General features: G+C 36.8%; 1 protein-coding gene across 5 annotated transcripts in view; it reads right to left on the bottom strand.

The window, feature by feature from the left end:
- The window catches only part of LOC138711898 (facilitated trehalose transporter Tret1-like), a 209,773-nt gene that overhangs the window by 31,530 nt on the left and 160,988 nt on the right, over positions 1–17,255 (bottom strand). For all 5 annotated transcript variants that reach the window (XM_069843180.1, XM_069843184.1, XM_069843182.1 and 2 more), the window contains one exon: positions 8,813–9,033. In XM_069843180.1, coding sequence (XP_069699281.1) covers positions 8,813–9,033 — 221 coding nt within the window. The remainder of the gene's footprint in view (positions 1–8,812; positions 9,034–17,255) is intronic.

The following is a 17,255-nucleotide window of genomic DNA, read 5'->3' as shown; positions in this document are numbered from 1 at the left end:
GTTTTATAACACTGCTGGAAGCCATAATGTTCGTTAAATAATTTACAAACAATGATAAAATACGGTCCTAAGCCTAAATAATAAAAACTATGTACTTATATAAGAAATTAACACTACACTATGTACACTATTTCCTATACCGATATTCACAAAACACTACGAAGTAAACTGTAAGGACGGAACAAATCTCAAACCACTCAGAGCAAAAGATATATGTTTTCTCCTCCGCTAGTTGCTACACAGCGATATACACACTGGGAAAATCTGCACTGTGTCGCTCCCCAACATTCAAACCAACATTCGTTAATTTTATTAGTAGCCAGTTGAAAATATTATAACAATGACACTAAAATATACTGAAACAAGTCATTGCCAAACATCTGTATGGCTGCATTTTATATCCCCTAGTGTACTTTATTAAATATTTTATTTTGTTCTGTGTACAGCGTAGGGGGTGCAGGTATAAGAAGTAACAGCTACTGCTCGGTCGCTAACGGTATCTGGGGAATAGGGAGGGGGAAAAGAATGTCTTCGCGCCCTCTCAACTTGCAAGAAATGCCGTTTACAACGTGTTCATTATGTGTGCAAACGATTCATCTGCAATACTCGTAAATTTGACCATATAACATCTTCCCTCCAGTTACTTTCATGGTTGCGTCTGAAGGAACGAAGAACAATACATTCACTGTCTCTTCTGTTTAGAATCATGCATACTTCTACTCCGAATTATCTGTTATCGCGCTTTCAATTTCTTACAACTCTTCGAAACCGACATCAAGCACTTGTTTCTATCCCTCATCATAGAACGTCTTTATATTCATCTTCCTATACTGTAGAAATACCTCGCCTCTGGAATTCGTTACCTAATGACGTCAGGGACTGCCGGACTTTATCACAATTCAAAATTAAATTGGAAAATTTTGTCTTAGTTAATGTTTTTAGGTACTATTGCCAGAAGTACTGATTTGTGTTTTTTTTTCTTTTTCTTTTTCAATCTAGATTAAAATTGCAAGTTTCTTGTTTATGTTAGTTAATTAGTTAGGATACAATTAATTATGATACTTAATCACTCATTTAAAGTTTGTTTGACTGCAACCTGTGTATATTTTTGTGTGGCTTTTGTTTATAGTGTTTTTTTCTCTTTCTTTTATTTTTTTGTGTACTTAGCTTTATTTTGTATATAATGTATTTTTTCTGTTTATTTCTATTATTGTATTTGTATTCCTGATGTTGTGGAAGATAAGGCCTGATGGCCTTAACTACACCAGAATAAATAAATAGATAGATAGATAGATAGATAGATAGATAGATAGATAGATAGATAGATAGATAGATAGATAGATAGATAGATAGGTAGGTAGGTAGGTAGGTAGGTAGGTAGGTAGGTAGGTAGGTAGGTAGGTAGGTAGGTAGGTAGGTAGGTAGGTAGATAGATAGATAGATAGATAGATAGATAGATAGATAGATAGATAGATAGATAGATAGATAGATAGATAGATAGATAGATAGATAGATAGATAGATAGATAGATGTTTTACAAAAGATGACGCCACTGATTAGAACAATCCATTGCGGCACTATGAAATATTAATGTTGCTTTTTCCGCGTTTTTACTCCACATTGAGTACAAGAGCTGGAGTGCTAGGTCGGTGTCCCATCAGTGCTACGTTACTACGACGCTACCGGAATGCAACTGATAGCTTCGAAATCGCGTAGCGACTGATAGATAAGAAGCTCGCACACATAAACTACGCGACCGCTACAAAGATGTTTGCAAGATGTCTTCTGATGATGACGTCATCATTGCTTATCAGTATCTCAGAAGGAAGAAGGGGCGGAACTGTTGGATGAAGCTGTATATTAGGAAGATCATCAATAGAGCGGCTTTTGTTTGTGCCCAAGAAGTGAAAAATGACGAAAAAAGAGTTTGTTATTTTATCGAATGTCTAGTATTTTATTTAAATTATTCAGAATACATAATGTTATTTATCTACACCAGTGACGTAAAAGCGGTTTTCAAGATTCCTATATTTTAAGGAGCATAATCGAAATAGTATATCGTACCACAATCTCCAATTTTAAATTAAATTAACGTCACTTACAAATTACACGGACATTTTAAATTAAATTAAGTTAAAGAAAATCTAATTTAAGAACTCGTCTATATTTTCTGACTCCAACAAACACATTATATAATCGAAATTAATATTTGTTGAGATTATGTTCAATATGTAATTTTATTTTATTAGATACAGTATGTAACATTTTGGATTTAGATTTCATCTTTTACATTATATGAGTATGATATTGAATGGTTCCAAAATGTCACACTTTCAACCTTAACTTAATATATAGGCCTATATATTCTGTATGTTATAATTTAATTTACCTTTGGGTCGAGACGTAGATGGGAGGATAATATAAAAATGAATTTGAGGGAGGTGGGATATGATGGTAGAGACTGGATTAATCTTTCTCAGAATCGGAACCGATGTCGGGCAGCAATGAATCTCCGGGTTCCGTAAAAGCCATTTGTAAGTTGTAAATTTAATTTAAAATATTGTCATTTTTATTTGATCTCTCCCTCCCTCTCTCTCTCTCTCTCTCTCTCTCCTTCTTCTATTTCTTTCCACTCATTCTGTTTTCTCTCTCTGTTTCTATTTGTAATTCTTTTATTTTGTTTATAACATAACACATGTAACTACCGTAATGGAGCTTCTACTCTGCTGTAGTCACATTTTTCCTTGCGTATTCCGCTCAAATTATGGTTGTATAGGCATGGATATTGTTATACTAGTTGAACGAAGGCAATGTTGTTATTTTTTTCTTCAGCAATCTCAAGCGACTGGTCGCGGCCAGATAGCGAGCTGACATGTCGAGTCTCGCACGACTCGTCGCTAGTAGGTGGAGTCGTGATCTCGTATTCGTCGCGCTAGTGGGAGAACTTCCATTTAAAACCACGTGCAGCGACTTAAAAGTGACGTAGCGTAGCGATATAGTTGTAGTAACGTAGACCGGCCTTAGACTACAAACACATTCATTTTTGGTGCGATGCCGCCCAGGATCGCGGCGCTGGCGTGGCTTGCACGGGCTTATAAAAAATTATCTCTCTTCGTGTCACCTTAGAAGAGGTTGGTTTATAAGATGTATCTATTAATTTTGTTTACTTCAGTAAATTATCTATTCTGGTTTCATCATACTGTACGCAACTTTGCATTCCAAAGAGTTAAAATTGCTTATTTATTCTAAAATGTTAACACTTGACAATTTTTACCTCAAGATTCTATTTACATTGAATTCCGAAACCTCTTGATTTCTTTAGAGGCATTTTCAAACAATATAAATAATATCCGCCTTCTTTTTACAGAGGGACTCCATGTTTCAGAGATTTTCATGCTCTAAACACTATCTGACCATCTGCAATTAAAGCGTTTCTCCATTCAGACAGTTAATACATTTTATCCGTCACTCTCTTTAGCCGTGTCTGTGACTCGAGAGCTAGCGCGCTGGCCTCCAATCCAGGCGGACCAGGTTCGTTCCCCGGCGAAACTTTACACAGGATTTTTCTTGAGGTACTCCCGTTCTCTATATTCTCCACATTTTATCTCTCATCTGCAATAGTTAAAAAGTCTTGGAGACCCCTACAAGTTTCCGAAGGAAATATATAGGAAGGGATTGGGGCTCCGGGTCCTGGGGCTTACATGGCGCTCTTCTGAGGATAGGATTTGGCTTTGTCAAGGCCGAAGCAGGAAGACCCATCTCTTAGCATCGGATTCACGACTGCCACCCAGGCTACTTGTCAGACTTGAACAATCATCACATAGGTCTATAGGGCGTATAATGGACCAAAGCAAGTCTAAGAGCAGAGATACGCGTGTTTTAAATTTTATTTCACATCGAAGTCCGATAAATGTAAATACCTTGTGCCAGCAGAAATTTAACGCACATGTTGAAGAAAAATGAACGATACCACCGGGTCACAAAAGGAAAGCGGTAACATAAACATTATGTTTCTAAATCATCCATACTCTTGGTAGATTCCCTTCAATTATAAGCCCTTTTCTCTGCGACAGTTTTGTAAAAAAAAAAAAAAAAAAAAAAAAAAAAAAAAAAAAAAAAAAAAAAAAAAAAAAACGCCTATATTTTTTTCTTCCTTTATATTGTTCTCTTGATCGCCAAATGAATTTATTATCATAGCCTTTTTATTGTGGATTTTGTTTAAATTTCGTATTTTTCTTTTTTATTACTTTATTATATTTTATTTTACACATATACCGGTACATCTTGATTACACAACTTTTAACACTGTATCACTTCGGAATATGTATGATAAGAACTTTCTTGTGTTAAATATTAATATTTAACACAAGAAAGTTCTTATCATACATATTTTATTTGTTACATTCTTCCTTACGTTTTCCATTTTAACTACTGTAATTGTACTAACTGAGTTGCTTTTATTATATTCCAATCTTTAGATCTGTATTTTACTTTCTTCTTCCTTTTATGGTGTTATTTTTATGGTGTATTTGTACTAACTGAGTTGCTTTTATTATATTCCAATCTTTAGATCTGTATTTTACTTTCTTTTTCCTTTTATGGTGTTAGTGTCGATTTTGTCGATTTTCGTATGGTATTATTTTTTGTAATATGTTAGTATTCCGTTCTTTAACTTTTTGTTAAATTTCACTACTTCTATACTTTGTGACCTGGTAGAGTGTAAGAGAAGGCCCTATGGCCTTAACTCTGCCAGTATAAATAAATATTATTATTATTATCATTATTATTATTATTATTATTATTATTGTTATCAAATACTCTACCATTGCAAGGCATTGTCACGGTCTACATTATTACGGTATGAAAACACGTTCCAACTATTTATACCATAATAATATTCCTTACCTGCTGGCATGAAACAATCCTAAGCACTTCTATCCTATTAGGCTTTTTGTGCAATCGTGATTGAAATGAACTGCGTGCCGATTGTTCTGCAGGGCTAAGACGGTTCCACTATTCGGCACGCCACGCACTCCCTTCCAGTCATAAAATATTTATATACCATTCCTCTCATGTGGTCTACCGTACCTCACAGATCTATGTGAGTCGTCATGTTTTCGTCAAGAAAGCAAGAATCTGGAATGCTCTAGTGCCTCTTACGCAGATCTGAAACTCAACACCACTGTCACCTACTAGTCTCTGGACAGTAAATAACACACACCACGATGGACAATCGACTTGGTGCCACGCAAACACAAGTATTACCTTATTTTTATAGATAAAGATGATTATGAAAAGATGATTATAAAGTGCGTTGGTGGAAAGACGAAGTAAATACAGGAGGATCCCAAGAAAAATCTCAACAACTTTGGTTTTACCTATTATAAATACAACTTCTCCACTTCAAATATTTGATGTCGGATCTCCGGTCGTTGTAAACTAACACTCTACCAACTGAGTTATCAATAGCGTAATGATTTGTATAACTACATTCTGAATTCGATAACTGAATCAGAAGTGTTTTAATTTTTATAACTTTGTATTAAAACGTTTACTGAATGTATAACATTAATTAATTATTCAGAAACATGCGAAAATGTAAGTTCTGATTTTAATTACGCGTAGCGATAGCCTAACAGAGGATTCACTCTCTACGCAGCAGATCCAGATAAATTTATGGCGAATCAAAGTGAAATTTGTGGTTGACAGGGAAAACTTCGGGAGATTTTCTTGGAAAACTTGCATTTTTCTAATCATTATTCTACAAACTCCTCACCGTCATGGTAACCCATAGATACAAAACTAAGGAAAAATATAATTTAATTAAGAAACCAAAATTTCAAAGCGAAAGTGCTGATAGTCTTGAAATACTGTGCCTAAAAACCACATTTTTTTTTTAATTTGTCTTTAAAAAACCTAAAGGTGTAGAAGTTTTAGCTATGACATTTGTCTAAGCATTCAATGTAATTAATTACATTCAGATTTCATCAGAAAGTCAAATCTGATTATAATGAAATTTAGTAGATAGTTTAAAATTAAAGTAAGGGAATTTACTGAAAGACCTGAAATTTGTGGCTCACTGGTTAAGAATAAACTGCTTACTGAAGGATGCACTTGGAAGGAATGGAGAAAGGGAGAAAAGTTTGGGGCAGACGAAGATATCAGATGATGGAAAACATCTGATATATGGATCGTATGAAGAGACTAAGAGGAAGGCGGAAAAGAGGGAATGTTGGAGAATGCTGAGCTTGCAATGACAGTCCTGCCTTTGGACAGAAAACTCGAATGAATTGATGATGGATCAAGATGAAATTAAAGATATAGGAAGAAATTAAGGATATTAGATCACGTGTTGGAGGAAACGAACACAGGACAGCCTTCAATGAGCTGAAATTCAACAGCAACCTTTAACTTCTAAGGACTGTAAAGCCCTTTAACGGTACTACGCCTCCTAAGACCGATGCCATCTTTGCGCTAGTTACACAATATTACATGGCGCCGAAACAGTTTCGTTAGTGCTACTGTAGTGACAATGAAAATAACTGAAACAAAAAAAAATGAATGTTGAAATGGAGAGTAACAGTGTAGTAATGGAGGTAAAGGAAAACCCTAACTAAAAACTGTCAGCAATCTTAGCTTTGTCCCGCACAAGTACAATTCTGTCAACACCGGATTTCGAGGCCGGTTACGCAATCATCGTAAGCCAGTACTCTGCCAACTGAGCTGCAAATACGGCAGCTACTTACAGTTCTTGATCATAACAATTTTGAGTATATATGCAACTGAAACCTCTGAAGTTACATATTTAAGAATTCATTTACGAGTACGTAATATTGAATGCTTTAGACTTCGAATTTAGATCATATAGCGGCAGGTTTGGCTCGTACGGATCTGCTCTTGTTCACAAGCTTGAACATGGGAAACAGTAACGCTCTCACTTCAGTGAATGATTGTGAATCAGCAGCGCTCTCTCGATACGCGTCTGCTCTTTGCCCGCTTTATAAAATGGTGAAAGGAGACGAGCTTAGGACCGTAAGCAACGCCGTAATACCGCATTTTAAATTTTTCGTGTCCTTAGCAATATGATGCTCTTGTGTGTTTCATTAGGTGCGGTTCTGGTTAAAAAAAAACGCACACACACACACACACACTCACACTCACAGACAGACACAAAATTGCAATCCAAGGTCTCGGTTAGGAAATTGGCTGTCAGGAAGGTAATTGGAATTTTTGGACATATTCTCGTAACAGTTGCATTATTCACATTATACAGGTTGTTTAAAAGTGGTAACCGAAACTGAGCTTGTTTTTAACAAGATAAGGTAACTTACGGTTTATTTATTTATTTATTTATTTATTTATTTATGTTTCAGAGTTGAGTTGAGTGTGACAGCCGACGTGCCACAGTCTGCCGTCCTGGAACGCGCATGTTGCATGGAACATTATTTCAGGAGTTACGAGACAGAACAGAATAATGGGCCTTCTGTGAAATATGTCGCAACCGCTTTCCAGAGACCTGCATCACAAAAAAAAAGACCAAGTCCTGTCTTGAGTATAAATGTTCCGGCAAACAGGGTCCGTGACGAATCATAATGAGGGACAGACCCCGCATCACCAGGAGAATGAGATTGTCGGTCGTGTAATGGAGAAAGCTCTGCAGTCACCGAAAAAGAGTTTTCGACGCATATCAAAGGAATTGCAATTGCAACCCACAGATGTGTTGCGCATGGTTAAGGAATTTGGTGCCCGCTCATACCGGATCCAGGTTTTGCATGAGTTAAGACCCCCAGATTATGCATCCGCTTGCAGTATTATGCCCGTGTACTAGCCTGCCTCTATGAGGATGAACACAGTCTTGACAATTGGTGGTGGTCAGATGAGTACCATGTGCACCTGAGTGGCCATGTTAAAAGCAGAACATCAGATTTATTGGGTGGGAGAAGCCTGACGAGTACTGAAGAGACCCCTACATTCTGAAAAAGTCACCGCATGGTCTCCAATTTGAAGTCATGGCGTTATCGGCCCGTATTTAATTGAAAATGTTAATGGTGAGACTATCACTGTCAACGCTGTTGTATACCGACAGGTCCTTATCCGCTTCAATTCCGATTTACAGACTTTTTGTCAGTTCAGAGATTTGGATTATGAGCAACAAGTCTTCGAGCAAGACGGAACGACATCACACATTGGCCGTGGTAATTTACCGTTCCTTCAGGAACTCTTTCCAAATAGGGTCGTCCCCAGGGATTTTTCTTTACATATCCCCCCAGAAGCCCGGATCTCACGATATGTGACTCGTTTCTGTGGGGCTAGTTAAAGGAACGGTGTTTTCATCCGGTACCACATACCACTGACGACCTGGAAGCAAACACTGAATCTGTGATATTGAACATAACTCCAGATCAGTGTACTAGCATGTTTGCACATATCTTTGACCCCATGCAGTACGAAGTGGATAATGACGGACGCCATGTGGAGCATAAAATTGTGTAAAGACGATCAAAAGACCAGACAAAAGTTTCGGTTACTTCTTTTTAAACACTCTGTATACACCTGACTTGGGAGAAAGGTAACCGTTGTATTATCACCGTACTTCAGAACCAGTAATTTTAGTAAATGAAACTAATTTATAAAGGCAATATTAATTCACCTATTTAGAATGTAACTCGATATTTCCTTAGAACATCAGTATTTGCGTATGTCTTTGAAGAAAATGCTTCAGTTTTTTCTTTCATATAATTTCTCTATCATATAGTAATGAACATTGATTGCAAAGATATATCTTTCAACATGTTGTTTTCCATTTCCTTACCGTGGCCGGCACGCTCGCCATACCGGTGCTGAGGCCCGTGAGCAGCCTGCCCACATATATCTGAATCAAGAAGTCGTTGCCGGCATTCGCTGTGGCTAGCACAATCCACCCGGCTAAACCTGGCACGTTCACCGATAAGAGCGCCATCCGCCGTCCCCAGCGGTCGAGCAATGGTCCCGAAATTAAACAGCCAATCGGAGTAGCAATGGATGCTAGACTCGCTAAAAAGAAAAAAAAAAAAAAAAAAAACAATTAAGAAAATAATCTTGGGTAGTCGAGCAGGGAGGACAAACACAGACAAGAGAACCAGGACCATTGTCGCTGCTTCATCAAACGTTTAACGCGTTACACAATAGTTCAGTTATTTTATCATGTAACGAATGATATTACCGATTATCGCTTATTTTACTGAACTATTCCTCAGAGGTCATACCTAAATGAAATCACTGAAAAAGCCTCAATTGAGAAAATGAACTTTCCGTTTTCTGGATTACGCACGAAAAGTATTCTCGATAATCTCAAAATTAAAATAGGTCTTCTTAACTTCAATTACTAATTGCAGGCATACAATCTAAGCACTTAAGTACTCCCTCTGTTTCCAAATATGGTATAGAAAGATGTCACTTATTCTGTTCCAAAATATGGTGAACCCGTTTTTATAAGACTGTTGTGCCTTAGATGTTCTATTCAAAATTTTCTGCAACAGGAACACCACAGCTGATGCCCATTTGATTTCTGTTCATAATGAACTATTTAAATAAAATTACGGTTTGATGTAGGCCTATTACAGAAGACTAGAAACATTCAAAACTGCTCTGTCTGATAGTCGCTTCACTACTGAAGAGAATACCACATCGCGAAACATTTCGTGCTCAAATTCACAATAATCGAACTTGTTTTTTTTTTTACTATACCGTATTTTTAATTTACATAATAGGCCTAAAGCTATATGAATATTATTATCACATTTTATATTCATTTTCTCTCTATTTATCTGTTAAGCTATTTAAATAAACTACATTTAAACTCCACTATGTTAATATTAAACTATGATCGTATTTTATGTCAAAAATTGACTAGTTGCGACCTAGTGATCATCTTCTGAACCCTAGTGAGGTCCCGCAATATATTCCGGTTCCCTGTAGGTGTCAGTGGGGTTTGTTTATGACTGTTAATGTGTCAAAAAGAGTTATATTCTGAAATTCAGTTCAGTGTTAAGGATGTGTTGTGTGTGTTTTTGTATATCTAGAAATTTCGTATTTTTCTAAAGTGACTAGTTTTTGGCTTTTCGGTTTAATTTGTAAGATTTGCATGTCTGTTCCTATTTTGTTGAAGTTGTGTTTAGAGTTTGTGACGTGTTCTGCGTAAATCAAAGAACACTTCAAGCTACGAAAGAAATAAATTACCGTTTTTGTTATTATTGTTAATTATTCCGGGGCTCTTAAGCATGTGGGGCTTTACTCAGCGTCAATAAGCAGCGTCGAATTGTGAACTGTGATTATTACTATATTCTGTGTTTCTTTTTCTTCACTCCGTACTTTTTTTTGAATAGACTCTAAGGAAGTACTGTATGATGATAAAATGATCAGACAATTATAAAATAAAGAACCGCAAAAGAAACTACCTCTTTATATCCCGGTTAAAAAAGTAGATTATCACAAAATATTCAATAGACTAAAATACTTTCATCTCTCCATGGTGGATGTTTCGATCTCATTCTTTTCCTCTCTATCCTTTCCTCTCCTCTCTTTCGCTTGGAACAACGTACAGAAACATTCATCACGTTGTCTTCCATGTTGTTTGAAGTCCATCGTGGGAATGAATCTACATTAATCCATGATGTCAGTGGTGCATAATTCAAGTAGAGAAAGCAGAGTGTCCAATGTACAGTGAAATCCGTCTTAATAACATCTTTGTCATCACAAAGTTCACTCAGGCTTTCAAACGGGATCATGTATTATGACTAAACAAAACGATAAGTTGAAGTTAGGAAGAGATTTTCAAAGAGCCGTACCGTTTCCTAACCTTTGGAAAATGAGTGATGCTGGTCGGTTGTGAGGATCTGAGTCGGACCATCCACACTGCTGTCCCGTCGCTAGCCGACAGCAACCTCTACGCAGAGACGAAAATCCCTTATTACAAGAGCCCGAAAGTTAGGGAAATCAAATTGCCTTTCTTTTCTTTTTTTTTTTTAATGAAGTGGATATAAAGCAGGGTTAGGAAAGTCTTCGATGCTCCTGCAACGATCTTCAATGCACACACCTCGGCTCTTTACCATAGCTTATGCTGTCAACACAAGATTTCAGTGGCGAAATCTTGGTCTCAGGAGTGAAATTTTAGTTTACTAACTTATTAGTTCATTACTTATATCAGGGTGTATCGAAAAAAAAAATTGAAAAAAAAAAAAAAAACAAAAGTGGCTAGTGCGGAAAAGTTGTGACTTGTGGCAGAAAGAACGTAGAAAAAAAGAAAATGGTAATTCGACAATATCCTGTGTCTCCGCATCAGCTCTAAAGTTTCGCGAGCCTAATGCTCTATGTCTGTTTTCAGTTTTTTTTTTCTGTAGTGCAGCTCTTCGCTTATTTCTTTAAATTTACACTCAGAAATAACCCAGGACTCACTACGAGGAGGTGACTGCACTTCCAGCCCCATCCCTCCACCCACCCTTAGTAATATACTCCGGTGTCAAATGTTAGTTTACTCTGCATAGTCAGACTTCGTTCCGAAGCATAGTATTTCTTAGCTATGCACACTGAATTATGTGAAGAATTCCTACAGCTCACATATAAGCGGAGAATCCTACATGCAGTTGTAAGCCATCGAGATTGAACAACTGGGTCTGGTTTCTTCCTTTCAAGCTCTATCGGACAGTGACCAGAATGAACGGCTTGGGAGATCCCCAGAAGATACTCCTGATCAGTAGGCCTACTAAGATCGGAGATCTGTTCCTCGTTAATTTTGTTGATCCAGGGTACTTCAATGACTTTGAAATTAGCCACTGATTTTGCCTCACAATGGAGTAACTCTGTCTAAAACGTGTGCCTGGACCTTTAGTGATACCAGCGAAATGTTTCATGAGATAGTGGAGTGGAAGCTCATTTCCATGGAGAAGACAAATTAATCGTTGGAGTGGTCTGCCGATTTCCTTTTCGATTTCCAATCTGGTCTCCATGTTCAGAGGAAGGGGAAGGGGAATATATTCTTCTAATAAAGTTATAATTATGCTTCTCTTCTTTCTCTCGGCGATATAATCGGCTGTCCTTTTTCTCCTGTGTTTGTGCCTTGTCCTTTCGGCCAACAAAATATACCGCTCGAATGAACTTATTATTAGGTGTTTCTTCTTTCTGAATTTTATCTCCAATCTTCATTTCTCTCATGATCATCTATTATAAAACCCTTATTCCTAGTAGATATTATTCTCACGTCTTGTAACAGCTATCGCAATTAGAGTCACATCTCTCCTCGAGACGCCTGTCCTGAAGGCTGCTGAAGATAATTTTGATACAGACAAGCGAGCCTGAGCGGCAGAGGGCTTAGATTCGAAGTCAGAATCCGCACTGCTTCATTGCTGTTCCAAGTGGTGCGAAGGCGAAGACTCAGATCTTGTAACGATGTCTGTTATCTCTTCCTTGGAATCCAAGTCGCACTTCTTCAGATCGATGGCGAATGGGCCTCTTCGCTTTTCTCTCTTCACTCTTAAATAGTGTCTTGGTCGTCACAATGTCGATATTATCAATGATCATATTTCGTTAATTCCTCTGGCCTATTAGAAAGGATAGTTCTATCGATGCAACTTTTCTACTTAACTCACATTCACAGAGGCTTTCCGGGCCCGGGCTACTCTACGTTTCGTGATGGTAGGACGGCTTGCTGTTTTTCAAACCTCGATAAGTTTTTCGATAGTAACATGAGCGATATCTTATATTGAAAGGTGTTTTCCACCTAGTTCGTTTGTCTTTAACTCTCTGATCCAAAGAAAATGTGTTATCACATCCTTATAGGTTGGAAGTTGCGACTCTCTTATCGGTCCTTATGTACCGAAAAAACGACTGTCAGCAGTACGGCGAGTACTGAATTATTTTTTCCATCATGACAACACGATGCGGAAGAACTATTGCATGTACCACTAAACCACTGATATGATACACTATTTCACAGGAACAACAGCGTTACAAATCTGACCAGCTTACCAAATACAACTGCTGGGCAGACGCTACCCTGACTGCCAGCATCCCTCTCTTCTCTCACCCCACAGATGATACTGGTGCCAGATGCTTTTCTTCTTCTTGTACTATCTTCGCTAACTTTTAAAAGATCTGATTGATGGGGGGTAGTTGTATAGGTATGCAGACTGTCGTTATAATAATTTTTACATGTATGCGTTATAAATTCGAATCTTCATTATGGATGCGGAGATACAAGATATTGGTTAAATTTAATTTTCTTTCTCCAGCAGTCTTTCTGCCACTAGTCGCAACTTTTCCGCACTAGCCACCTTCATTTTTCAAAATTTTTTTTTTTCGATACACCCTAATGTATATCACACTTGTACACCAAATTTCATTAAATATGTAATGTTTTGATATGTGATACTTATGAACCATTTTATAACAAACAAAATTTTTGGAAAAAAATATCGAAGAATAAATACAGTCATGTAAAAGGAAATACAGAAAAATTTTGTAACTCTACCTTCATTGCAATAGTCAAATTAATTAAGACTTACAAATTATTTTAATTACGTAAAACCTATAAATGTTGGGATATTAAACATAAAACTTATTACATGATATCTGAAGTAGCCTACATATGGAGTTTCAGTGCAGTAATTTTGCGTTTCCATATGGTGAAGAATCGGCAGAACGAAGAAAAATTCTCTCCGGGACCGGGACTCGAACCCGGGTTTCCAGCTTTATATGCTAGCGCTTTATCAACTAAGCCACACCGGATTCGAGGTTCGAATCTATCTCATTTTTAAGTTCTATCTACTGTGTTCGCCTTTGTTGGTCTATTCTCGTGTACCTTGTCACAGTATATGTGACAGTAGACACAATATCCAACCACAAGTATAGAGGTGCACTCATTAGGAGTGACTAAGTGACCGGGGCCCGAGAGAAGATGGCGCCGCACAGTGGTCCAAAAGTAGAAAAATGACACGTAAAAAAATAGAAATAAAACCGTTAAATTATTTTCCCTATATAACTGAGTAACACTGAATTGATAATCTTAATCAGCGGAGGTGGCTGCAGACCGAGATAAGAAGCCGGTAACATGCCACACTTCGCCACCCAGTATTCTTACTCAGCAAGTGCCGCGAGTCTGCCGTTTTCTTTGTGCTGTAACTCTGTTGTAAGTGGTCGATTCCATTCATATTTGGTATCAACATGTCAAGTATTTCTTTAGGTATGTAACACTGTTTGTTTTTGTATGACTTGAGGCTTTCCCGGCGTTTGATGTAGAATAACTCTTCTCAGGTTCTCGGCCAGGTGAGTTGGACATTTGTTTCCAAGCTTTCGATGGCTAGCTCTGCCATCTTGTTCAGGGAAATGAAGTGATGTGGAACCATGTCTAGCCGGTATATATGCAATAGTAGGGCTTCCCGTTGCGGGCCAATAAGGAGCTAGTTCCTAGTCAAGACCGCCAGGCGCATTCTGGTTGGTGGAAGGAGTGGCCAATCAGGAGCTAGTTGCTGGTCTCGACTGTCTGCCTGTGCTGGTGGTCGAAACGTATTGATGGCAGGTTTTCATGCCGTACTCAGCTGTAGACCCCGTCTCTGTTGAAATTATTGCCATCTAGCTGGATTTCGATGGCTTCCCTGATAACCAAGTCCCAGTAGCCTGATGTCTTGTCCAAGATGGTGGTGGCGCCGAAATCTATCTTGTGACCCGTTCCTAGGCTGTGTTGGGCTACTGCAGACTTATCAGGGTAATACAGACCATCCATAAGCCGCCCACAAAGATCCAGAACTTGCTGGGACTAGTGAAGGACGACCTTGGTTTTAGGACACCTGGTGTCTACAAAATACCTTGTCGTCGTCTTCGTCTTGCTAACCAGTATTAGGCCGAGTGGCCTGTTACGGTCTCAAACTAGAATTTTAAGTCCATCTCTTCTTCGGACGGCCTAGAGTTCTTTTGCCATGCGGATGGTAATGACACAGTGCTTTTGGAGTTTTGCATCGATCCATTCGTTCTAGATGACCCTGCCACTGAAGTTGATATTTGCTGATGAACTGCATAATGGGTTCTATTTGAAGTTCTTGCATTATGTCCTCATTTTTTTTATGATCCCAGCGAGTATATCCAGCTGCTGCTCTCATGAACCTGATCTCACTTGCTGTTATTCTACTGGCATCTTTCTTCTTCACAGTCCACCCTTCACTACCATAGCTTAATACTGGTTGTGCTAAGATTTTATACAAGCCTATTCTTGCGTGTCTTTGTACTAGTGAAGGTTTCATAATTTTATTAATGATCCCTATTGTTTTGTTATATTTACATATTTTTTCAGCAATATCTACTTCATCATAAGGTGATAGTGTGTAGCCAAGGTAAGTGAAAGTATTTACTCTTTCTATTATTTTATTATTCAAACAGATTTTACTTGGTACAGGGAATTTCCCACATAATGACATGATTTTCGGTTTTTCAATATTAATTTCCATGTTATATTTTTCACTGACCATATTTAATTTGTGAACTGAATATTGTAAATCATCTTCAGTTGAAGCAATGAGAACTAGATCATCAGCGAAAACTAAAGCATCAAGCTGCAAATTTCGATTAATTGGAATAAATCCATGTTGTGTCTGTCTCCAATCTTAAATGATTCTGTTTATATATATATATATATATATATATATATATATATATATACTGAAGTAGCGAAAGGCCACAGCCTTGTTGTACTCCATTATAAATGGGTCGCCATTGTGAAAGTTTATTGTTGCTTCGAATTGGAATGATGGTTGTTTTATATATGTTGTAAATATTTTGTATAATCTGTTGAAGCACTTGATCATCTGCCAAAATCTTAAGTAAAATATTCCGATTAACTTTATCGAAAGCCTTTTTAAAGTCAATGAATGCCATATATGTTCCTAGATTAAATTCTCTATGTTTTTCAACCGGTAATTTCAGTGCAAAATATCCATCACAACAGGATCTTCCTCGACGAAAATCTTCACTGATAATATTGTCGTAATGCTCATTGAGTTTTTTTTTTTTCAAAATGTTTGCATAAATTTTATCCTGTGTTCAATAAACTTATTTCCCTATAATTATCCCTAATTTTGAAATCTCTTCGTTTATGTATAGGTTTTACAATAGATTTAGTCCAACTTTCTGGAATATCTTGTCCTTCCCATATCAAATTTAACCTCTTCAGTCCTGTTGTGTAGTATACTATACATAATTATCTTTTAATTTTTTTGCAGTATCTTGGATACTTTTGAATTTTTGAATAGTTAAATGTGATAGAAATGAAAAGTATCACTTTTGCAACATTTCTATACCAGATTTATAAATTAGAATTTAAAATTTTGGGGCACCAAGAGTCAAAATTGCCCCAAAATTTGATTTTCTGTGAAGACTTGATTTGGGATTTTTGGAACCCCAGAATGATTATGTGACCTTTTTTTTTCAATTTTTAAAAATTTTAAATTCGGGACTGAAGAGGTTAAAAATATAAAAAATCTTTGTAGAAATTTATGGCTAGCATCTTTGAATAATACACTATTTATTAAATATTTTTCTGGAGATTTATTGTTTTTCAATTTAGCTAAGACCCTTTGTAGTTCATCCGTAGAAATGAATTCCATTAAAGGATTAGCAGAAAATGTAAGCAAGAGAGCTTGTGTTGATGTAGACCATAGTTGTTGAAAATACTGTAACCAATTATTGTCCTGAGAAATAACATTTATTCCTAGATTATCTTTAAATTCACAATTTAATTTCTTAAGAATTTTATAAGTATGTGGTTAAGGCCAAGTAATATCATTTTCTAAGTATGCCACAAAGTTTATCCAGGTCTGCCTATGTTTTTTTCGAACTTCTCTCTTTGCGATTGTCCGTTTCTTGCGTTAATCAATTTGATATTCTTCTTTCTTGGTTGAGATATACTTATTGTATGGTTGTCTTTTATCTGCAATTATCTTTTTTTTTTAATTTATTGAATATGTCCCAGCGAATATAACTCATATGTAGGGGCTATACAAGAACACATACATATGTTATACAATATAATTGAAAAGTCATGAAACTGCCGTCTGTGAAAAATAAACAATAACACAAGAATTTATGAAAGGAAGTTAAATAAGAACAAATAGTAAAATAATATAAAGTTCTGGGCACAAAGAAGAAAAAGCTTGAAACCATGAAATAAATAAATCAACTGAGAATTAAAATAAATAATCTTCCCAAAAACGTTTTTTTATACAATTCTTAAA

The sequence above is a fragment of the Periplaneta americana genome, chromosome 13 (genome assembly GCF_040183065.1).
Source record: "Periplaneta americana isolate PAMFEO1 chromosome 13, P.americana_PAMFEO1_priV1, whole genome shotgun sequence".
Lineage (NCBI taxonomy): Eukaryota > Metazoa > Arthropoda > Insecta > Blattodea > Blattidae > Periplaneta > Periplaneta americana.
The sequence above is the reverse complement of the archived record's forward strand: the minus strand, read 5'-3'. Positions and strand labels throughout refer to the sequence as shown.